This window comes from Terrapene carolina, unplaced genomic scaffold (assembly GCF_002925995.2).
Source record: "Terrapene carolina triunguis isolate 2854851 unplaced genomic scaffold, T_m_triunguis-2.0 Scaffold18, whole genome shotgun sequence".
NCBI classification, from domain to species: Eukaryota; Metazoa; Chordata; order Testudines; family Emydidae; genus Terrapene; species Terrapene triunguis.
Genome location: NW_020664369.1, coordinates 932841 through 957294, shown reverse-complemented (window position 1 = coordinate 957294; position 24454 = coordinate 932841). Strand labels below are relative to the sequence as shown.

The window sequence follows — 24454 nt, the reverse complement described above, 5'->3', positions numbered from 1 at the left end:
CAGAATTTTTGATGATCATATGGAACTAACGTCCTTAAAAAGTGCGTGATTAAAAATTTTTCTGGAGGGGGAAGCTCCATGAACAACTATTGTACTTTTACCATGTATTTACTATGCTTAATCATGCTCCATACCTTTCAGCAAACCTGCAGGTTTTCAGTAGTTTTTTAATATGCAAAAGCTGTTCTTGTATCTCCTAAAGGATGAAGGGTAGGAAAATGTAGTATTTAAAATGAAAAGCAGAGCAGCATACTTAAACATTCAGAAGTGTTTAAGAGCACTAATTTAGACAGTGATATTTAAAAACTAACATTTCACCAATACAGCAGGTTTAGTTTAAAATTAGGAAAAATACAGCAGAGGGTTAGACAGATCAGCTATATAATGCACCAAAAGGCCTGCCCCACAAGTGAGTATGCATGGCCAAAATATACAACCCGAAGCTGCAAGTTGTTCCTGCAGGATCAAAGACTATATAGAACCAATTGCTATGCCCCAGGGAAGGGTTTATAAGCCCTTCCCTTGGGTACACAAGAGCCAATAGACTTGTGCTGCACCCTTCTGTCCAACCAGTCAGCCACAGAGACACCCTCGTCTCCCCAACCCACAGGGAGGTCAGTGTGCCCACAAGAAGGGCAGGGGGGAGTGTGAAATCCTTAGAGGAGCCAACTGTTTTCTTTCCCCAGCTGGCCAGACACAGCTGCTTCATGGGCAGAGAGCGGCAGCCAATCAAACTGCTGGTGTCTCCTGGTGGCAGGTACTTGTTCAACAGGGCATCCAATTCCCTGATAAACTGAAATTGGAAGTGGATTAGGAGAGGGCATCTCTTAAACAAGATGGGAAATAGGTTTGGGGCTCCTAATGTCTGGTACAGAAAGGAGAAAACCCCCTCTTCCCCAACCCTTTAACCCTCATAGGAGTGGATGGTGCTAGTACCAGGTGGATTGGAACAGCGGGAGAAAAGGGAGGCTGGTAGCAGTCCTCCTGCCCCGCAGGTGGTACAGCTAACAAATGAAGAATGGCCTGCACTGGATGAGTTATTGCCAGATAGTTCCCAGATATGTTACTTAATAAAGCGGCAACCTAATTAAACCAGATTCTTCTGGCAGTGTGCAGGACAATGCCACACACTTCAATTACAAAGAAGCTGCACTTACTCTGACTCTGTTCAGTTCCTTTGCTTTTGTATAGAGGGTTTTGTTGATACACGACACATTGAAGATGGGGTTTTGCCATATGCTGAGCAGGAGGTGTTTGGAGAAGTTACAGACATAGTACTTTCTGAAGTCCCATTTCATCAATATTCGGGCAGGGATGGAAGTTTGTGCATAACTATGGCAACAGTCGCAGAAGTACTTCCCCAGGTAATCACAATAGCGGAGTCTCCTGATGTATTCTGTGGAAGGTCAACAATGAAGATAGTTTTTAGAAGAATGGTTCTTTAAAGAATTACGGTATTGCCTTTTAACTGCGTCAATCCAGTAATAAATAATTCAGATCTACAGAAAAACAGGCTGGGGGGGGGTGTTGTTTTTTTAAGAGGTAGACTCACTCATGGTCAGATTTAGTATTCTGAATTAAATATGGAAACCTCTCTTTTGCCTATGCAAGACTGATCATAGTTATCACCATCAAAATTTACACAGATCCTTACTGGAAACACTTTTGGCTGCTTCCCACAAAACAAGTTCAGGACTGGGTCTTGTGGTTACAGGTGTAACCTCACTAATTCCTTTGCATAGTTATTGTTAATGATTCTCTGAGTCCCTGATGTCAACTCAAATATTAATTTTGTTCTGCCAGGCATGAGCGAATGCCTCTCTTTGTATAATGGACCCAGTATAGGGCTTTACACTCATTTCAGAGATTTCCCATGCAATGAGACCCGATGAAGTGGATACATCTGAACATTACAATGCATTAAGCAGTTTGTGAAAAAAGTATCCCAAAGATTCTTATAACGTCAATAGGGTTTTGTGGTCAAGCCTTTAAAAATAAGAAAACTACTTATACACCCCCTTTCTTTTTAAGACCAGTTGACAGTATCAATTGGTAAGGATTACGAATTCTATTTCAAAAGAATTTTCTAATTAAGATTTATGATTTGCAGCTTGGAGACTTATATTTTACTTATATTTTACTATTAGCCTACTTTAAAAAAGGCAAGCTATTTTACATCATCATAAATAATGCTTCCAGTTTTATTGTTGAAAGTCACCACTTCTAACTGTGGATAAATAGGAGTGCTATGAAGTAGCCTACAGCTGATGGAGAAGGGCATTGTGTTCAGGCTGTATTAACATTTCAGGTGGTGATATGATCCTATTGTGCATTGTGCTACGTGCATCCCCAACTTGGAGTGTTTTCTTCTAGTTAAGGTATTGCCAGAACTGCAAAATATATCCTGTCAACGCAGGAATACAGGTTGGCAAACAACTGGGGGTTGCTTGGTGTCATATGTCTGGAGGGTTGTATTTGTGTTTCAATACTTACTGAGTTCTATTGGGGTTCCACAACCAGCACAAGTAAAGTTTTGTGCAGCTACAACGGCATCTCTCCTGTACAGACAGACAAAATTAAATCAGACTATCCAAAAGCATATCTGATCAGTTACATTCTCCCAGAATGACAGACAGCTGCACTAATACTTATGAATATTTTCAACTTGGAAGTCTGATCATGTTACTCAAAAAAACCCCACAATGTAGGAAGAGAAGTCAGTTGTAAAAGAGAAGTTCTGTATGCTATTTTACAGTGGAACTCTAAGCTAATCTTTGTAGAAGATGCAGACACTGGTACCAGAGATCATGGTATGCCAGAAGTATGATACTTCCCTATTCTTTCTTTAAGAAAGCTTAAAGGGATACTGTCGACCCGGAAAAAAGTCACATTTATCTGAACATTTTGTACCCGTTATTAATTACAAGTAACACCCAAGATTGTTTTAACAGAAGTTGGCAGAAAAAAAAAGTTATTAGTTTGTTTACTTTGTGCATTTGACAGCACTTTAAGTAGAGCGAGATTCATAATTCTTCTGCGTAGTCTTTTGCTTGCTGAAAAAAAGCCTTGAGCCAGCAGGGAAGCAAAAAACCAAAACCCCACAACCCTCAAAAAAAGTAACTCACCATATTGAGTAACAGTATATAGACAGTGTTAGTCAGGACATAATGACTCAGCAAAAGCAGGCATTACTACATAACTTCCAGTGAAACACTGGAGAACAAGGTACTGAACAATAGGCCTGATCCAAAGCCCAATGAAATCAACAGAAATCTTTTCACTGATCTCAACAGGCTTTGGACTGGGCTTAGTGTATAACAGAAACAAAATGACTAGTCCCACAGACAGACAAGTACTTGAGACTTACTTGAGTGATGGGTGAATACTAAATATTATTTGAAACCTAGGTGGGGCCCAGTCTGCGGTTCCTCTTAATGTTGCTTTGACCTTTATTTCTTCTGCCAGATTCCCACTAGACTCAAGTTCCTTTGGAATCTTTTCTTTATTTGCATACTATTGAAGACAAAAAGATAGACTTAAGTGTGGAATTTAACCTGCAACCTAGTAGTTGAACAGAAGCTAACATGCTTTGCAGACTATGCAATGAAATGTCACCTTCAACACTCCAACAGCTGTCAGTACAATCACAGTTTTGATACCCAAAGTCATGTTTAGTAGCAACTCTTGAAGGACTTCTTGTGTTCACAGAGATCCCGTTTACATGATTGTCCTACATTGCATTAAATGCATTACAGCTTTCTAACCAAGACAGACTCCCCCACTTCCCCCGCCTCAAATTGCTTAAAAATAACCAAACCCTGAACACACATTTATATCATTCTAAGCATCCTCCTTCTCCCCATGCCAATGAGGCAGCTGCACTGAACACTCTGAATAATAAGCACATTGTTTTCTGTTCAAAGACTTACTTTCGCCTTAGTTTTGTTCAGGCACCTAGACAGCTGAACGTTAGTTTCTGTCTGTAACCAATGTTTCCTGAACTCTCGGTAAAGCTTCTGTGCTGTTACTTCAGCAGAATTGCAGCCCAGATCAAAAGATAATCTGAAAATTAAGCAAGCCAAATGGCAGCATTTCATAAGTAGATTTGTGTCCTCCACATCCCTGAAGATTCCTCACACTTCTTCCCTCCTCCCCCCGACTTTGATTCACCTACGCCCTTTAGGACCCTTGTGCCACAGCCATCAAACAAACTATGTTCCCTTCCTGCCTCTCTTTAGGAGAATCACAATATGTCAGGGAAGAGTATTGCCACCCGGCTATTTACTAAGTTATTAGAAATACAAAAAGTTACCTTTTATCTAGAGATGCTGCAATATTTTCCAAGTCTTCAAGTTCTGCAGAAAAGGAGGAAAAATTTGTTAGCCCTACAAAAGCAAAAACCTCCACCTCCTACCATTGTATTCTATCTACTTTAGGTTCTAATATGGCTCCCATTACCGTAGTATCTGAGCACCTGACAATCCTTAATATATTTATCTTCACAAGAGCGCTGTCAGGTAAGAAAGTGCTATTATCCCATTTTCATCAATCATCATCATCACTCCCATAACCGCATTGGTCATTGGGGCACCATCACTGATGAGCAATCAACCAATTGTCTCCACCCCTGATGATTGTGTGTCAGTGCTTGAGTCTCCCCAAAGTCCATTCCTGTCCACTCTTTTATGTTGTCAGTCCATGTCTTCTTCTGTCTACCTCTTCTCCTCCTCCCCTGTACTGTCCCTTGGAGGATGATCTTGGATAGGCCAGATGATCTTGTTACATGGCCGTACCACTTCAGCTTGTGCTTCTTCACGGTTGTCAGGAGGTCTTCATATGACCCAGTGCATTGGGTGATGATGTTGTGGACCTCTTCATTAGTGACGTGGTTGAAGTAGGAGATGCCCAGGATTTTAGGGAAGTATCTCATCTCTACCACCTGTGCTTTCCGTTCAAGTTCTGCCATAAGGGCCCATGTCTCGCATGCATACAGAAAAATGGAGATGACCAGTGCGTGCAGCAGTTTCAGTTTGTTTTCCAGGGAGATGTTCTTATTCCTCCAAATTGGCTTTAGCTTTGCCACTGTTGCTGTTGTTTGCGCAGTTCTTGCCAGAATTTCTGCCTTTGATCCTTCATCAGTGACGATTGCCCCCAAATACTTAAACTGTTTCACTGTCTCCAGCTCTTGTCCACTGACAGTGATATGTGAGCTGATCCCAATGTCATCAGCAAACCGAAGATTTGAGATTGTTCGCCCCCCCAGTGCTGACTGTGCATATGTGATCTTCTAGGGCATCAGTCATTATGCGCTCCAAGTAGATATTGAACAGTGTGGGCAAAAGAAGGCAACCTTGCCGGACTCCAACAGTGGTGCGAAACCACTCTCCTATTGTGCCATTGACGAGAACTGCACTGCTGGCCTTGGCATACAGTTGTTTAATGGTAAGAATAAGCTTACAACCAACATTGTATTTCTTCATGGTTGCCCAGAGTGCTTTGTGCCGTACTCAATGCCTTCTTGAAGTCAGCAAAGACATGGTAGATGTCCTGCTGGTATTGTAAGTACTTCTCACATAGAACACAAAGATTGAAAATCTGTTCTGTGGTACTTCTTCCAGCACGAAAGCCAGCCTGTTCTTCAGCGATGATATTCTCCACTTCAATCTGTTCAATATGACTTTCAACATCACTTTGCTGGGATGGCTAAATAAGCTTATGGTCCAGTAATTTTGATACAATTGCCTTTCTTTGGCAGAGTGATGATTAGTGACTATGTCCACGTGGAAGGCCACTCATCGGTCTGCCAGATCTTGTTGCAGATCTTGGTGAGTACATCTATTACTATTTCTCCTCCGAATTTCATCAGTTCAGCTGGGATATTGTCAATACTTGTAGCCTTTCCATTCTTGAGTGATTTCACAGCTGTCTCCACTTCTTCACGCAGTATTGGAAAGTAATCCTCCCCTGTTGAATCTGGGCTGTCTACACTAGGATCTCCATTTGTCTGGTGGTTTTATAGATTAGAGCAGTAATTTGTCCACCTATTGATGATGTCCCTTTCTTCTGTAAGACTGTTCCCTTCTTTGTCTTGAATTGCGTTAGCTTTTCAGATTTTTTACAGATGGGTAATGGAAGCACAGAGATGCTAAAAGACTTGCCCAAGATCACACACGAAACCTGTGGCAAAGCAGGGAATTGAACTCCGGTGTCTCAGTGGCTACATGGGGAATCTGTGGTGTGTGCACTTTGGGCACTACCACATACATTGCATGTGCACGTTAATATACATGTCAACAACTGGAAAGTATTCTTGCTGTAGAAATGAACTCCTGTATTATTATTATGATGTATGATAGAGTTTTAGCACTTATGAAAAGCTATTTCAACTTTTCCTATTAGTAGTGCATGATTACCAAGAGAGAAATTTTATCATATACCTTTGAGTTTGTACTATAAAATACATATTATGGCAACATGTAGCTCTGGAAAAGTGGCATTGAAGTAGTTAGTAAATCTATCCAGACTCATTGTAAGTTGCAGCTGTATAGTTTGAAAGTCTTACCAATAATTACAAATTCATCGTCTGAGTCACTATCGCAGTGAAATCTACCAGCCTCATGATGTGACGGTGGATTTACTGATGAGCTGACCTGCAGCACAGCACAACCTTTAACAAAGTAAATGATCCATTAATAAGAGTTTCATGGAGGGATTAATATATTTAGATCTGTGCACTATTTTAAACATTCTGTCACTGTCTTCTCCTCCCTCTCCATCAAACAAAAGCCACACACTAAATGTAGAATGAACTTTTAGGTTGTATGTTCTTTGGAGAGGGACTGTCATTTCTTTTGTATTTGTAAAGTGCCTGACACAACGGGGCCTGAGCTGGTTGAAGCCTGTATTAGCTATTGCAATTATAAATATTTAATAGTAATGTGCTTCCCCCACTCCACACACTTCTACTTCAGTGATTTCCCCCCCAAGAAGTTACATCATTTAGATTCATGTTATCCTATGTATTAAAATCCCTTTTGGGACATGCCCATTTTACAAATTCATGTACTGTACAGTGTTACAATATCATAAGCCTTTGTTACCCTGACTCATACCACATGTGCACAAATACTGCTTGAGATTTCATCCTACTCAAATGTCTAGTGACTGATCCATGAACTAATGAAGTAAGTTATAAAGCAAATGATGATAGTCAGACTCCATATCCCGTAATACAAAAAAGGAAGATGAAGAAACCACACATTACAAACGTTGCACTTGAAGATGGGTTTTTGTGGGTTTTTTTAAATCCTAACTTGACAGTTTCACTAACAAGGAACATGAACTACAATTTCTAGTGAATCACAGTCCAGCACAAAGAACTACATATATCCCCGGGCACACTCCAAAGAGAGATACAAACCATAAAAAAGATACACAGATGTGAATATTAAAGAAAAACTGGCAAGCATGGGAATCATTTGGAGAATCAAATTTATCAGGGATACATCTCATAGGACAAGCGACCTTTTATTTTTGACAGCCTGTCTGGGGAGTCAGTGAAGATTAGACAGGACAAGGAATTCACTTATGAGAAACACCCATCCCAACTCTTTCTGTAGGGTAATCACACAAAGGCAGGCAAGAAGCACTGCATTATGGGTTAAAATTAAATAACTTGCCTTCATAGCCACTGTCTGAAGAAGCAGAAGAAGCGGATTGTGTCTTTACTCTGGTATAAGAGGATATTTCTGAATCAGTCTGATAGCTGCCTAGTGATCCACTGGTTTCCTCTGTATTCCAGGGCTCTGCATGTTGATTTAGGATACTGCACTTCATTTTTTCCAAAGATGCTATGATCATATCTGCAACAAAGAAGTGTGCATTCTCCTGGACACAGAAAAGAGGAATGTTTATTACTAATTTACTTCTTAGTGTAATTAGTGTCAGCTTCTCTTCCCAACATTAACAAGCCAAGAAATGCATACTTAAAGCATACCTGGCCTTTAATTTAAGAAGCTGCAGGAAATTAAAATAAAACAATGAGGGTAAAAGGTACAGTATCCAAGAAACTCAATTTATGTCTGTCTTAATTTTTTTAAAGCGTATTTGTTGCATTTATTTTCTTTCCCTCTTTTAAATCAAAAGGAAGAAACCTAAAATGCTTAATTGAGTACTCTCTTGGCAGGTGTGTATATTTAGACATTTTTAAGGGCTTATTCCCAAGATTACAACATAAATTTTAGTAAGCATATTTTAAACCATGTAGCATATTTACTAGGATTTAATTAAAGGAGTGAGGTATATATAGACACATTAGTGTGCATATTAATTTTGAAGTGGCGAGGTGTGGCAGGCTTTAATACTACTCTGAGATTCTCAGATGAGGGATGATAACAGAAGTGCAAAAGCACTTGCCTATCTCACTGACTTAATTCTTTAATGTTTGCAAAGTATAATTAACCCCATTTTACAGGTGGAAAAATGGAAACTTGCGTGACTAGCTCAAAAGGTCACGCAGGAAATTGTTGATAAAGCCGGGGACGGAACACAGATCCCCTGGCTCCCACGGTGCAGTTGCTTGCTTGCTTGCTTACATGCAACTTCAAGGTCTGATAGGAAAGCTCATTGCTTACAAATACCCTCAGGATCTAGTGTTGCAACTTGTGAATGCAGATATCAAATAATCCACTAAAAAATTGAGTTACTGCTCTAAAAATGGCACCAGTTGTAACTGCAACATTCTTCACAACAGTGTAATGGAAAGCTGTAGTAATAAGCTCTATTAAATTATCATCACTTAAGAACAATTAAAAATAAAAACTTCAGTAGACATTCTTCAACTTTTTAACCGTCTTTAGGACAAAGAGGTGAACAACAGATTTTATTTCTAAACAATTCCAATAAAATGGCATTTTCTCCACAGTACAGGCCCTCATATAACGTCTCAAGAAGTTCACATGGGTGCCTGAAGAAACTGTATCTTAAACTACATGTTGTTCGATTATCACTACTTCTTTGGTTAACAGTTTGCCACAGAAACCTTTCAACAAGATTTAGGACATACCATTAAAAAAGGAAAGAGAATTAAACAGTCATTTTTTCCTGGAGGGGAAATACTGATAGCAAGGTGGTTCAGAGAAAGTGTGATAGATGCTGAATGGGGGTTAATACCTGGTCACTGGCAGATCTCAGAATACTGCCATGTCCAATGGTTAAGAACTTTCCTGCAAGACTTTGCATTGCCAAGTGGGTACTTGCATATTGAGGAACTTACATAAGCAATCGGGCTGCATTTACATGAACTCTGCTCTCACCCCTTTTTCGCCACCTTCCTTTTATACACTGAGCTCCATCCCTTTAGGAAACAGCTCAGGGTCATAGAAGAAAGGTGGAGAAGACCTATTAGGTCATCTATTCCCTCTCCCTCCTAGGGCAGGATTGTAACCTTCAATACATAGATTAGTGCTTTGTCCAATCTTCTACCAGTTCCCCTGGGAGACTACTCCGTCGTCTAATAGAGGTCAACTGTCAGGAAGTTTTCTCCTGATATTCATCTTATTTCCCCCCTCTTAGTTTTATCCCATTACTTCTAGTTAAACCCCTTGTACCATCCCTGGTGTCTGAACCCTTTACTATTTGTTATATTGTCCCCTCTCCCTTTCATAATGACTGAGCACTTTGATCTTTCCTCTAAGATGACAGACTCCTGATCATTTGTATAGAGGGGGCAGTGCTGCCTAGTGGACAGAGCACTGGATTGGAATTCAAGAGATCTGGGTTCTATTCCCTGCTTTGCCACTGATAGGCAGGATGATAAAATGATGGGGTCTAAATTAGCTGCTACCAATCAGGAAAGAGCTCTTGGAGTCATTGTGGATAGTTCTCTGAAAACATCTGCTAAAAATGCAGCAGCAGTCAAAAAAGCTATCAGAATGTTAGGAACCATTAGGAAAGGGCTAGATAATAAAACAGAATATATCATAATGTCTCTATATAAATCCATGGCATGCCTACACCCTGAATACTGCATACAGTTCTGGTCACCCCATCTAAAAAGATATATTAGAATGGGAAAAAGTACTGAGAAAGACAACCAAAATGATTTGGTGTATGGAACAGCTTCCATATGAGGAGAGATTAAAAAAACTTGGACTTTTCAGCTTGGAAAAGAGATGACTAGGAGGGGATATGATAGAGGTCGATAAAATCTTGACTGGTGTGGAGAAAGTGAATAAGGAAGTGTTATTTACTCCTTCACATAACACAAGCACAAAACAAATCCTGTGCTATACTTTCACAGAATAGCATGACATAATGCAGATAAAATGGAGGTTTAGGAAAGGGGAAAACGTTGTTTGGAAAATGTTTGGAATGAAAAGGGAGTATCTTTAAAGTATTACATTCCCTGGAGTGAGTGAAAGGAGGGTGTGTAGATGGGGCAATATTGAAAAGCTTGGGCTGAATTTTCATTTGTAAGAATGCTCATCCTAAAACAGAATAAAAAAGAAAAAACAGCAAGTTGTAAAAGACTAATTTTGGCATCACTAAAGTTTGTTTTTCTAAAGCCGATCAGAAGGAATCAGTTCTATGTAGACTGACTAGCAAACAATCAAGTGTAATTATTCATAAGTGATTATTCTGTACTAGAATATTGGTGCAATAGATCCAGGACAGTGATGCTCTCACCTTCTCCACATCTACAGGAAGCATGAAGATATCCTGCAAGGAACGGTTCAAGGAAATAGCTCCTATGCTTAAAGATGAAGTAGCACCTGTAGGCATAACAATAAGCATTATTATTAATTTGTTTCTTTGCACTAGCCACAATGTGTTAAGTGCTTTCCAAGAGAAAAACTTGCCCTTGTTTTCCAAAACTGTCATTGGATGTGGGAGGGGGAAGAATTATCAAAGGTAGAGACAGTTTGAGAGGCCTTTGTCTTTTGAAAATACAGACAGTACTTAAGTTATCCAGGCAACCTGGAGAAAGTATGTCAAGTTTAGGGGAAACAAAGCTTAAATACACTGCAACACATAACTTCATTGTAAACCTGCCTCAGAATTCTAAGCAAAACCCAAAGCTGTTCATTTAGTACACTACCAAACACATAAAATACCACCACATTGAACTACAAACAGAGGAGTGTGGACCCGAGCAATTAAGAAAAGCCACATGGCAAAGCCAGGGTACTCCGTATGCTACCCTTGGAAAACTTCATGTGTTATTACAGTAAGCACATGAAAAGTTAATGGTGCTCAGAACTGTTAGCCACTGGCTGGAAGATAAGACTCACACTAGCACAATACATGTTTCAGTGGGGGTCTAATCATACAGGGGCCAGCTGCAGACAGTATGGGTGTTGGTTTCCTATGAATGCAAGAAGTTCAGAAAAGTTTGCTGTATATTTCCATATTTCCTGAATCCCTACTGCATGATAGCATATGTAGGACCACCATACGTAGAGATGCAGCATTTCTCGTTTTACAACGTAGCAGCTGCTGTTTTCATTTTTGCAGTGCTTACTGGTGATTTTGATTAATATAGAAAACAAAAGCACTATTTCATCCCTTTCAGCACCTTTTTATGACAGAGCAGAGCATACTTTTGTTTCTCTATAGCTCTTGAGTACCTACATTCAATCACATCAACATGATGTGCTGGAATGGGTCTTAATTCTTGTTGAAATTAAAGCCTCACCTTCATTAAAATGAGTTGGCTCATATTCTAATACGTATTTTATATTCAAATCCTTAAGAACCACTACTACAAGAAATTAGCCAACTAATATTGACAAGATAGAGGGGCAAGGGGATAGTTTATACAGTCACAACAAATATATTATATATTTTATTTATTTATTTATTTTAAAGAAGCATATGATAATAAGACCTGTGCTTACCACCACCTTGACCACTTTGCTTGTATATTGTTTCTCTCTTCCCTACCTTGCATGTATTGACTTGTTTCAGTTAAAAAGACTTTGGGGCAGGGCCTGGCTTCTTATGTACTCACACAGCATCTGGCACATTCTGGGTATACCACAATATAAAATGATTTAGAACATCCAGATGACAAACAAACAGTCTGTCTTTTTCAAACTAGACCATCTCCACCACAGGCTTTCTGCTTAAAATGATAAACTATCATGAACAGAGAGAGACTCCCGAAAACACATAAGAATAGTTTATGCAAGTCATCCCTTCCAACTAATTAGCACTGAACATTTCTCAATTCGTTAAGTGTTTTTATTTGGCTATAATTGGACACTTCACCTTGAATGGTCCTTTAGAATGTGTTAACTATAATATGTGCTAACTACTTATGCTAAACTGTTTGATCTTGTATTTAGCTGTGACACAGCCCTGAAGAAGAGCTCTGTTTAAGTTCCAAAGCTTGTCTCTCTCATCAACACAAGTTGGTCCAATAAAGATATTAACTCACCCACCTTGTCTATCTGGAACTCACACGGCTACAACAACACTGCATACATTGAAGATAAAGTAATCCTGTCCTCCCCATCTTACTACAAAAGGGTTCCATTTCTCGCTGAAGGAACTTAGTTAGGATAAGGCGGGGGAAGACAAAAAGACCTAACACAGGATCACACTAAGTAAGAGTGAGTATTTTCCTCTTTAGAAGTCTACCTTCTCATTCAAGTTTTAACTCAGCCAAGTTTCACCAAAACTTTTGATTAAACTTATAACAATCTAAAAATTTTCCTTCCTTTTCAGATTTTAACATCTTTGCAGCCTCAACTTACATCTGCAACAGAACACTGTATGCACCATTGCAGTATGAGAGCTAGCCATACTTTGTAGCTACCAAGTAGGATAAACGTCCACCTACCTAGTCAGGTAAAGGTGTGGAAGGAGAGAACTGTGCCAGCTGGCTATAACAGCAGGGATGCACACACAGTCTGTAGGAGGAAGCTAGGTGGGGCCTGACAGCAACATGTTGCAAACTGTGACAGATAAAACTGTATGCAGTGTTGTAGCCATGTGGCTCCCAGGATATTAGAGAGAGAAGGTGGGTGAGATAATATCTTTTATTGGACCAACTTCTGTTAGTGAAAGAGAGAGAGAGAGAGAAGGTGGTACAATACAAGAAATTACCTCACCCACTTGGACAAAATTGTCAGTTTGCTTGCTAGGCACTGTGCATCGCTGCTCTAACCCTGCTGGGGTCTGGGAAAGGACATTTCAGGCAGTCACATTAGGAAACTGGTTACTTTGAGTAGCCTAGGCAAAAAATTAAAGCTAAAGGGAAGTAACAGCCATTTTGCTTGCCACACACCTATCACCTCAAAGACCAGGAAAAGCAATTCATTTAAATAGTTACCTAGCAAAGGTAGAGATTTGCATTTAAAATTAAACTGTACTGAAGTCCTGGGAGTGGTGGGGGTGGGGACGAGACGGACCTTAGTGTGGCCCTTTTAAATCAGAGTTTATTGGAGGGGTCCTTAGAGGAAGTTTCACAGGATAAGTAGAAACAGCTTCATAGTTAAAAAGCAAATTCCATTAAAAATCAGTTTGTCTGGATTTAAACATCAAGACTTTCATTTTCCTGGTTTTTTTCCTTAGCAGTGGGAGACAGGGCAGCAGGAATCACACCAACATTTAAATAGTGGGGGTGGATTTGAGAGAGGGACGAAGCTTGCTTTCAGGTAGGAATCTAGCTGACAATTAATGGAATGCCAACCAGAAAACACTCTGGTATAATTCCCACTCTAAAATTAAGCAGTTAATTTCTGGTCTTTCGGCTTCCTGCTCTCTTCTATTGTCCCCTTTCTCCTGCCTCGGTGCAATTTCACAGTCACAGTTCCAGTGAGGGAAGAAGCTCTCTCATACCACTCTCTGCCCTAGGCCACTAGCCAGTGGTTTAACTGACTGAAGAGAGGAACAGAGGCCTGAAGTTGAGGATTTTGGAAGTTGCATGATCTCTGAGATGGCACAGTAAGTTTAGAGCTCTAAGCATAATATAAAGAATCAAAGCAAATGGCAAATTTTAAAATCAAGAGGTTTTGTTTTTTTAAAGATGCTTTAGGATTTATTTTGCGGAAGTTCTTTGGCCTGTGTCACACAGGAGGTCAGACTAGATGATCAGAGTGGTTCCTTCTGGCTTTGGAATCTATGAATCTATTTTCTTTGCCAGAGCTGAATCAGGTGCTTCCCTCCCCCACCCCAAAGAACTCTCTCAGGTTTAACAAAATGAAGTCCCTAATCCTGCAATGATCTTTCTTCAAACTTGGCCCAGTCCACATTCTGGTGGACACGAGCTGGTTGTGAAGGAACCTAACTACTGAATCGCATGTGCTTCTAAGCCACTTGGGTCTCGGGAAAACCTGGTTACTGTTCCTAGCACACTCCCAGGCTCAGATCTTGCCTTGTTTTGATACCCATGGGTGGCAGGCATCAAAGGCAGGAGAAGGCGGAGCCACCCCAAACTGCCTGTGTGGCCCCGCCCACACTCCACCCCTAGATTCTCCTTCTTCCCATCGTGCTCTGCTGGGGCTCTTCCTTCCCCTGTGGCTGAGGCCCCAGGCCAGGGGTGCCGGAACCAGAGGGGCTAGGAGGCCAGGGCCCTCTCACTTTTTGAAAGTGGGGGGGCCTGGCCCATCCACTTTTCACTGGGGCAGACCCCACCCCCTTCCCCACCCTTCCCCCCAAGGCCCCACCTGCCCTGGGTGGGGGACCTGGGAGGCAGAGACACGGGGCTTGTGCCCCCCACACTGCGGGCAGGTGTAGGGTCCACCACAGCTGCCTGCCCAGCTCTTATCATGGCTGGGCTGTGCCTCTGAGGGCCCCGTCCAGAGCCGGATCAGGGAGAACTGTGCGGGCAGCTGTGGGGAGCCTGAGACCCTCCACCTGAACTGGGCAGGGGGCCTGAGACACAGGCAAGGGGCTGCCTTTGCCTCAATCTCAGGCAGGGGGGAGAGGGGCAGGGGGCCCTGGCCTCCCCACATTTGGGAATACTCCGGCGCCCTTGCCCTGGGCTGAGGCTGGGGCTAGTGGGAGCCGGCCTGCAGCCAGGGACTCTGGGCGGCTGGAGCCAGTGCTCGTGCTGCCTGCCCGCCTGGTGGGGGATGCTCAGGTAGCGTGGGGCTGGTGAAGGGGCGACTCTGGGCGGTGGGGGGGGGGTGCGGAGGGGCAGGGCCCCAGGCAGAAGTAACTGACCAGCCGAGGGCTAGCTTCCCCAAACCCCCCCGGTTCACCCGCCGCCCATGTCTGAGCCCTTCCTTTGGAGGTGGGACTGCCTCCCCCAGACCTTGGAACCAGTACCTCAGCCTCCAAAGCCCTTAAGTCGCTGACACATTCCCTCAGAATTGCACCTACTCTCTGGTCATTCTTGGCTTTTAGTTTAATCCCTTTGGGGACAACATGGCAGAAAGGCAAGGAGCACAGGTTCAGCAAAGGAAGTTTTTTAAGCACAGTCACTTTACTTTAACAAGCACTAGAAAATTACATATCTTTGCAAAACAACAAATGTGTGTGTGTGTGCGTGTGTGTGTGTATGTGTGTGTGAGAGAGAGAGAGAGAGAGATGCACACCAGTCCTCCAATCTTATCTCATCCTTCTGAGAATCAAAGGTATGCTCAGCATTCAGGCTAGGTAGAGAGTCCCTCTCTCTCCCCCTCCCTCCAGATATTCTTGGAAGTGGTAGTGAAGGGCCCTGCTCCACTGAGAAACACCCCTTCTTAAATACAGTCTATGCTTTTTTTCCAGGTGCCCAAACTGAGACATTCCAGCCCCTTCCCCCAGTCAGACTTCTGAGTAGAGAGTTCATTATTCCATGGGATTGGGTGCAGTTGCAAGACAGTCAAAATTGATGATCTGGGGGCTTTTAAATTATAGTCACTCAACAAGGTGTCAAGCATCTTTCCTGGGCTGGGCACCAGTCTGGAATGCAGCGCAACAGACTGGCCTTGACAACGTTTTTCCAGCACAGAATGCAAAATTGTAGTCAGCACACAGAATGGAAGAGACTGCAAAAACAGAAGTCATAATTTGACAAAGACCCTATTCCACTATGCCTGATAGGTAGAGCCCTGCATAGATACAAAATTTGTATTCGCATCCGATCCGCAATCTGCAAAAATGGTCCGCATATATACACACATCTACATCCACAGATATGGATATCCATGGATTTGCAGGGCTCAAATGATAGGACACTAGCACCTCTGAGGACTAAATGATGGGGGGGAGGAGGGGGAATTAGGATCTACAGTAAATAATGTTTTCACCCCTCAGTATTAACACAGGCAAGGACATTTTTAGAGTGTTTATTTCATCTTAAGCACCCCTCAACCCATTCTGGCATTTGTTTTCCAGATGACCACTACACTAGCCAACATCATCAGACTCATGAGACATGCCAAAAGCCTACATTGTTTGCAATAAGACAGATAGTTCCATGCAACTTTAATGCATAACAATCCCTGGCAACAGTTTGGAGACTTGGCCAGGATTAAACTATCCAAACCTGCATGACTAGCTGTACTTGGTTACAAACATGGGTGAGTTTGTTTCTTCCCTTGTCTATTCCAGACACAGGGGCGGCTCTAGCTTTTTTGCCGCCCCAAGCACGGCAGACAGGCCGCCTTCGGTGGCTTGCCTGCGGGAGGTCCCTGGTCCCGCGGATTCAGCGGCATGCTGCGGGAGGTCCGCCGGTCCCGCGGCTTCGGCGTACCCGCCGCCAAATTGCTGCCGAATCCGCGGGACCGGCGGACCTCCCGCAGGCATGCCGCCGAAGGCTCCCTGACTGCCGCCCTCACAGGGACCGGCAGAGCGCCCCCCGCAGCTTGCCGCCCCAGGCAAGCACTTGGAGCGCTGGTGCCGCCACTGTCCAGACAGGATCCAAATACATTGTGCCTGGTTCAGTGATCAAAGCGCCTAACTGGAGCAAACCACAATCGTCACAGCCACATTAATCAACTGCTCACAGTGTTTATGAAACTATATGTCCCAAATAACTAATTATTGTTCAAGTCCCTGATCCTGCAGTGGGGTCTGCCCATTAAGGAGCTCACTGCAGGATCAAGACATGTTTTGAATTAACATGACATTAGCCATTTACAGATGAGAGAGACTACAGTACTTGAGGGTGGAGCCACAGAGTCTGTCACATGTGCAATGTTGATTTTAGAGTAACAAAAACAGAAACAAATGTGTTTGAGGGGGGTTTTCAGGGGGTGGGGGAGCAGTTATTTATGATACCAAGGCAGCCTGATTTTCCCACCCTTACACCAGAAATTCACACCTTGTCAACCTTATGTTTCCTGGATGACTGAGGAGCTAATATGACTATGATATCAGATACCAATGAAAGGAAACCCAATTCACTGAGGGCTGGGGATGACTTTTACTCACATTGTTACCTTTTGTTTAATCCAAAATGCCTGACAAACTATGGAACTGAAAGTATTTTTGGTGAAGATTCAGCACCTCCACCATTTCATTTAATAACCGAAGACCTGATCCAAAGCCCACTGAAATTAATTGGAGTCTTCATTAACTCCAATGGGTTTTGGAGCATGCCTTGAGGGAATGCCCAATCCATGTTTCTGGCTCCTCGGAGACCTTCAGCAAAACAGGGTACAAAAGATTTGACATTCCTGAGATTTCTAAGGTAAAAACAGAAAAAAATCAAATTCTGAAGAGAAAAGCCTTACATTTCAAGCCTTTTTTCTAATCACAAAGAAGGGGAAGAGAGCACAAACCCCCATTCTCTCCACCTTCAGGTCTCCTTTAAGTAGAAATCAAATCAGTTACCATTTTAGTTACCTGTATTAGAGTAGCAGACAGATGTCTTAACTGAGATTGGGCCCCATTGTGCTAGGCACTGTACAAACACATGAGAAGAGACAGTCCTTGCTGCAAATAGCAGCTTACTATCTAAAGGACAATACAGACAAATGATGGGAGGGGAAACGGGCATGAAGCAACTTGCCCAAACACACACAGGAGGCCAGTGGCAGAGACAGAAAGAGACCCAGGTCTGACTCCTAGTTCAGTGCCCTGTCCACTAGACTAGACCATGCCATCTCCCCTAATGTCACTACTTGTCCTGCACCTTCATAATAGAGACCTTTATTTTCCATTGATGACAATTTGGGACTGTACCATTCATATGACTAAACAAACAAAAACTGAGGCTTATCAGCAGCAATGTTGCTCACACTGTATTTAGAACAAGGGGCTCCTGCAAAACTCTTCTCCCTGATCCTGTTTATGTGCTCACAAAGAACAGTGGGGAGTAACTGATGAGAAAATAGATTCCTATAAAACAGAAGTTCTTTATCATAACAATTCCAGGAGGCGATGCTCCAGAACAAGCAAACTTACTATATGCACTTTCTTAGGAATAAATATGGTGTGGGGTTTTTTTTTAGGAACAAAATATGAGTATATTGCAAATACAGCACAGTGTTAAGATTTGTATCATTTGAAGGAGGTGGATGACAAATGAAGAGCTTTTGGTGTAAGTCTGAAGAGAACATCCCTTTGAGGATACCTGCCTTTTGGTGAAATCTGGTCTATTCCAAAAGCAAAAGATATATATATTCTGCAGAAGGTATAAGTCAACCGTGGCATAGGATGATATAGCAGTACCCACAAAGGAAATTAATTCCCATCAGAGTCAGGGAAATCACCACTCTTTCTTGCATGCAATTTGGTGTCAAACATCATAAGGGTCTCCCAGGCAGCCTCCCCAGCACATCATTCAATCATTAGCTAAAGCAAAAAATGCCAAGATTTACTTTATTTGCTTTTAGCATAAGGGAAATTCTGAGATAAGATAAAGTCAGGTAGTAGTCTCTTAAGTTACATTATCTGCATTATTAGAGTTAAATGACTTATGTTCTGTTAGAGATTCAATACTAAATTAGAATCATTTAGCATTCTTATAACAAGAAAATAGCAGACACAACCACTAGCATGTGTTCAGAGTCTCACTGATTAGTTTGTCCCCAGAGAACAGCTGTTCTTAATTTGTTATTCCTCCATCTTTACTCTGTCCCATTCCAAGGCCTGGATTACACTATAAATTTAGGTTGACCCAGAGCTACGTCGCTCAAGGGTGGGAAAAATCCACACCCAAGTGGTGTACTTAAGCCAACCTAACTCTTGGTGTAGACAGTGCTAGGTTGATGGAAGAATTCTTCCATTGATATAGCTATCACCTGTTGGGGAGGTGGATTATCTATGGCAACAGGAGAACCCCTCCCATCAGAGTAGGTAGTGTCTACACCAGGGGCAGGCAAACCTTTTGGCCTGAGGGCTGCATCAGGTTTCCAAAATTGTATGGAGGGCCAGTTAGGGGAGGCTGTGCCTCCCCAAACAGCCAGGCATGGCCCGTCCCCACCCCCATCCGACCCCTCCTGCTTCTCACCCCCTGACAGCCCCTCCGGGACTCCTGCCCCATCCAACCCCCCCGTTCCCTGTCCCCTGACAGCCCCGGACCCCCCGCCGCTCCATCCACCCCCCCCCGTTCCCTGTCTGCCCCTGGAACCCCTGCCCCTGACTGCTCCCCGCCACCCCATCCATCCCCCCCTCTCCTTCCTGACTGCCCCGTCCGGGACTCCTACCCCATCCAACCCCCCATTCCCTGTCCGCCCCTGGAGCCCCTGCCCCTGACTGCTCCCCGCCACCCCATCCAACCCCCCCCTCCTTCCTGACTGCCCCCATTCAACACCCCTGTTCCTCGCCATCTGACCACCCCGACACCTATCCACATCCCCACCCCCTGACCCGAACTCCCCTGCCCTCTATCCAACCCTCCCTGTTCCCTGCCTGGAGCACCAGTGGCTGGCGGTGCTATAGCCGCGCCACCCAGACCACCAGGACAGGCAGCCGCGCCGCCTGGCTGGAGCCAGCCACGCCACTGCGCAGCACAGAGCGGGTCAGGCCCTGGCTCTGCAGCTGCGCTGCCCCAGGAGCTTGCAGCCCCGCTGCCCAGAGCATTGCACCGGCAGCAGGGCAAGCTGAGGCTGCGGGGAGGGGGAACAGCAGGGGAGGGGCCGGAGGCTAGCCTCCCAGGGCAGGAGCTCAGGGGCCGGGCAGGAGGGTCCCGCGGGCCGGAGTTTTCCCACCTCTGGTCTACACTGTAGCATTTCAAGTGTAGACAAGTCTCAAGTGGCAGTGTTTGCGTGGTCAGTTATCACCACAATGAGACCCGTTTCATTTGGGTCTATCCCCTAGTACTACAAAAGTACTAACAGGAAAAGGTTTGGAAGTGATTAAATGAAAGTTACCTTGCTGATCAGAGGGCACTGACTGTGAACGCGGGGGGAAAGCATTGCTGCCCTCATCTCTGAGTGGCATGGGTTCTGAAGTCTCAGAATTTCTAAATGCTGCTGACAGCTCATTAGCTATTGAATCTGGAGAGATTCCTTTAAAAGCCAAAGGCTGGTCTGGTGAACTTGAAGAGTTTTTAAGATCTTTTTCTGAACACGTAATAGCAGAGTTCGCCAATGATATGATAGTGCCTCCAGTTAATGTCACTTGGGTTAAGTAATCACATTTCAGAGGAGACACTTCCAAACGGGATGAGCTATTTAAAGCCGAAGCGATGGGGCTTCTGCCAGGATAAAGTGGGCATGATGAGGAATCCAGTGAAGATTTAGAAGAACTACACGGAGTATTATCCCAAGATGCCTTATGCCTCATAAATCTAATGTCCATTTGTGTAGAAGCAACATTGTGATGTGTATAATCTGGGTCACTGTCATCATTAGAATCACCATCAGTACTCTCCTCCCAGTGTTCCATATCACTGTCTGGACCTTCAGTTGTCTGCAACACCGTTTTCTCTGGTAGTGAAGATGTTTTAATACCAGATGCATTTAGAACAGATGCAAGAATTTCTTTGATGGCTGCAGTACTGTCCAGGAATGATCTAAAATTTCCTGCATGCCCAATCACTGCTGGCCTTGAGTACTCATCTGTTTAGGAAAAGTAAGGGATCAAGAGGTTAGGAAGTCATCAAAAAAAGGTTCCTAGTTACAGCATGAGTAGAGAATACATTCAATGAGGAAAAAAATCCAAACAAACCCCCCAACACTACCTCCACTGGAAGGTTAGGGATCTTGTCTCCTGCAACCTGGAAATGTTTCTATTGTTGATCGATCAATAGTAAAGTAAGACATTCCTAGCCAAGCATGTATACTTAGTAAACATTTAAACTGTGGTTGGTTGTCCCAGTATGTTCCCATGTGTCATTGTTGGAAACTACATGTGAGCTCAAAAGAAAGAGCCTTCAGGAAATTCTGAACAGGGAAAAACAAACAACAAAAACCACACACACTGCTCCAGTTCTTACACTATCTCCTGCATTAAGGCAAGAATGGAACATAACAGTTTAGCAAGGCAGAGGAATACAGATTACTACAAAAGGCAAAGGAGTCATATTCTTTGTGTCAAAAAAGAAGTGCTAGAGTCTTCACCGGCAGGACTTAGGCTTGGTCTACACTACAGACTTATGTCGATATAACTATGTTGCTCAGGGGTATGGAATATCCATCCCTTGGCAATGCAGTTATATTAATCTAATCCCCAGTGCAGACAGCTCTATGTCAACAGGAGGGCTTCTCCCATCGACATAGCTACTGTCTCCTGGGGAGGTGGAGTACCTATGCTGATGGGAGAAGTTCTCCCACTACAGCCACTGCAGCACTATAAGTGTAGACAAGCAGGCAAGAAAGATTCCCACTAAACAAAGAGGGTAATGAAAGGTGTAATATTTATAATTTAAACTTTCATTTATATCCTTTACAGTTGCAAACGTCATTTTTACAAAGACTCTTATTGAGTCTGCAAATAGATGGAAACAAGCACCAAGTTGAGATCTTTATAAGGAATTATTTTTGAAGCATAAAATATGACAGAAGCCACTTAAAAAAAAAAAAAAGCAGCAATGGATACCTACAGAATGCTTTCACAAGAACCTTCACATTTTTTATTTGCTTTCTTTCATGGAAAAATTTACCATTCTTGAAGCATTTCCCCACTCACTGATACTCCTGCTGGATCCAGACAAGACCCTAGCTGGTGGGGACAGAAAGCAAGGGCATATGGCGCTTTCACTGCAGGCAGCCTTCGCACTCACTCATACTCCTGCTGGATCCAGAGGAGATACCAACTGAAAGTATGGGCCCAATACTGGCTCAGCCAGCTTAGCACACGTTAAAGAATACACTGCTCGGCCTACACTAAGTTATGTGTACCTTTCAATCCCAGACAAGACAAGGCCAAAATGACCATGAATCCATTATTCAGAATGGCAGCAGCATTTTGTTTGGACCCTCAACAAACAACTGTAACACACAGAGTTCCTTGGAAGGAATCAAAAGCTCTATATTCTACAATTTCACAATTTTAAGTGAATTACTGCAAAGTTGGAGATCAACAGAACAGGTAAGAATTTGGTTAAGATTTTTAAAAGCAGGTCTGACATCATGAATATGATGTACTAGTATGCACTGCAATCAGTAACTTCAAATTATGGAATTGTAGAACCAGACATTTCTTCATCAAGAAATTTAGGAAAAATTTACCATCAGTCATGAAATGAAGGGCTTTGTCATGTGGTTGATGTTACAAGATAAGTTATCAGACCTCACATGACAAAGAAATGGGCATGTGTATCATTGACGGCAGATAAGTTGATTGTGAAAGTCTGAGAATAGGTGCAAACAACAAGATTCATATCCAGAGCAAAGGGCGATTTATTAGGACCAGAGGGAATGCCAAGAACCACAAGCGGAACAAAGTGGCAAGTCTGGGAGACCTTTGTCCAGGAGTTGTCTCCTTGGACATTGTCAGGAAATGAATCTCAACTAAAAACAACTGGCAACAAATCTCACTAAGGCCCACTCAACTGGGAGCCAGTATGTGCTGGAATTGTTTGTTAGATAAGAGAGTTCACTAATTTAGGGACTCAAAGAAAAACCCCAGCCACTTTGCTCAGCCTAGCAGCCTCAATATTGTAAAAGCATGTCTCAAAAAAAGAAATCTAAGGTGCATCTGAAAAACTGCTAAACATTAATGAACTGATCCCACTGCTTGTGGAAATCACGTTGCTAGTGATTTGTTACTTAAGCAGCATAGACTCAAAGCTAAAAGACTTTCAGAAACAAAAAAAAAGGGGCAGTACAGTAGAACCTCAGAGTTACAAACACCATAGTTATGAACTGACCAGTTAACCACCCACCTCATTTGGAACCGGAAGTACACAATCTGGCAGCGGCAGAGAGACACACACACAAAAAGCAAATACAGTACAGTACTGTGTTAAACGTAAACTACTAAAAAAATAAAGGGAAAGCAGCATTTTTCTTCTGCATAGTAAAGTTTTAAAGCTGTATTAAGTCAATGTTCACTTGTAAACTTTTGAAAGAACCACCATAGCATTTTGTTCAGAGTTGCAAACATTTCAGAGTTATGAACAGCCTCCATTCCCGAGATGTTCAGAACGCTGAGGTTCTACTGTACTTTGATTTGTTTTCCGGGGGGAAGAGGGGAAAGTAGTTTGATAACTTTAATAGGTTGCACTTGCATGTCTCCCTCCCCAAATGCACATCATCCTTCCTATAAGACAAAACATTCAAAACACAGCCTCTCCTCTACCTTTGACTCTTTTGCCAGTCTTTCCAATCGCAAGTTCTGCCTGCCAACCCCCAGCCCTGGCTCACCCCCCCCCCCCCCCCCCCCCCCCCCCCCCCCCCATCCTCTTCCTCCAATCCTGCTTTTGCGCTGTGGAGTATCTCGGGTGAAAATCCCAATGACCAGGCTGACTTCCTCCACTATAAATTCGTTCTCTCCTCCTTCAGTTCTGCCATCATCCTAAGTAAACAGCTGTACTTATCCAATTTAATTGAATCCCACACCCACAATCCTAGCTGCCTTTTTGTCATCTTTGACTCACTCCTCAAACCTTCTCCTCCTCCCTCTGCTTCTTGCCCCATACAAGATCTCACCAATTTCTTCCAAGAGAAAATTAACTACATATGACATGGCCTTACCCTTTCCCCTCCTACAGCTCTCTCCACCTTCTCCTCTGTAACAGAGTAGGTTTTTGCCTACTCACCTCCCCACTCTCTCCACTTCCATGAGTAACCCCACCCTATCCCATCTTCTGGTAGCCCTTACCCCCACTCATCTCCTTCCTTACTCTTCTCCTTAACCTCTCACTTTCACTGGTTCTTTCCACTCACAATACAAACATGCTTTAGTCTCTCCCACCCTTTGCCCCATTTTTCTCTCCAACTACTGCCCCATCTCCCTTCCCCCATTCATCTCTATACTCATTGAACCTGCTGTCTGTACAATTGCAGTCTGGAGCTCTTCTCCCCCAATTCCATCTCAAGATCTTTTCAAATTTGGCTTTTGCTCCTTGCACTCCACTGAAACCTCTCTCAAAGTCTCTAATGGCCTCTTCTTAGCCAAATCTCAGAAC

The 24454-nt window shown here is 43.1% G+C and overlaps 1 protein-coding gene across 1 annotated transcript in view; it reads right to left on the bottom strand.

Annotated features, from left to right (window-relative positions):
- LOC112110919 (protein associated with UVRAG as autophagy enhancer) overlaps positions 1-24454 on the bottom strand; it is a 44317-nt gene that overhangs the window by 7641 nt on the left and 12222 nt on the right. The window contains exons 4-13 of the mRNA XM_024206141.2: positions 20253-20942; positions 10687-10772; positions 7680-7887; positions 6563-6667; positions 4313-4355; positions 3930-4062; positions 3368-3513; positions 2494-2558; positions 1158-1396; positions 135-196 (exon numbers count right to left, since the gene is read on the bottom strand). Of these exons, the coding sequence (XP_024061909.2) occupies positions 135-196; positions 1158-1396; positions 2494-2558; positions 3368-3513; positions 3930-4062; positions 4313-4355; positions 6563-6667; positions 7680-7887; positions 10687-10772; positions 20253-20942 (1777 nt within the window). The remainder of the gene's footprint in view (positions 1-134; positions 197-1157; positions 1397-2493; positions 2559-3367; positions 3514-3929; positions 4063-4312; positions 4356-6562; positions 6668-7679; positions 7888-10686; positions 10773-20252; positions 20943-24454) is intronic.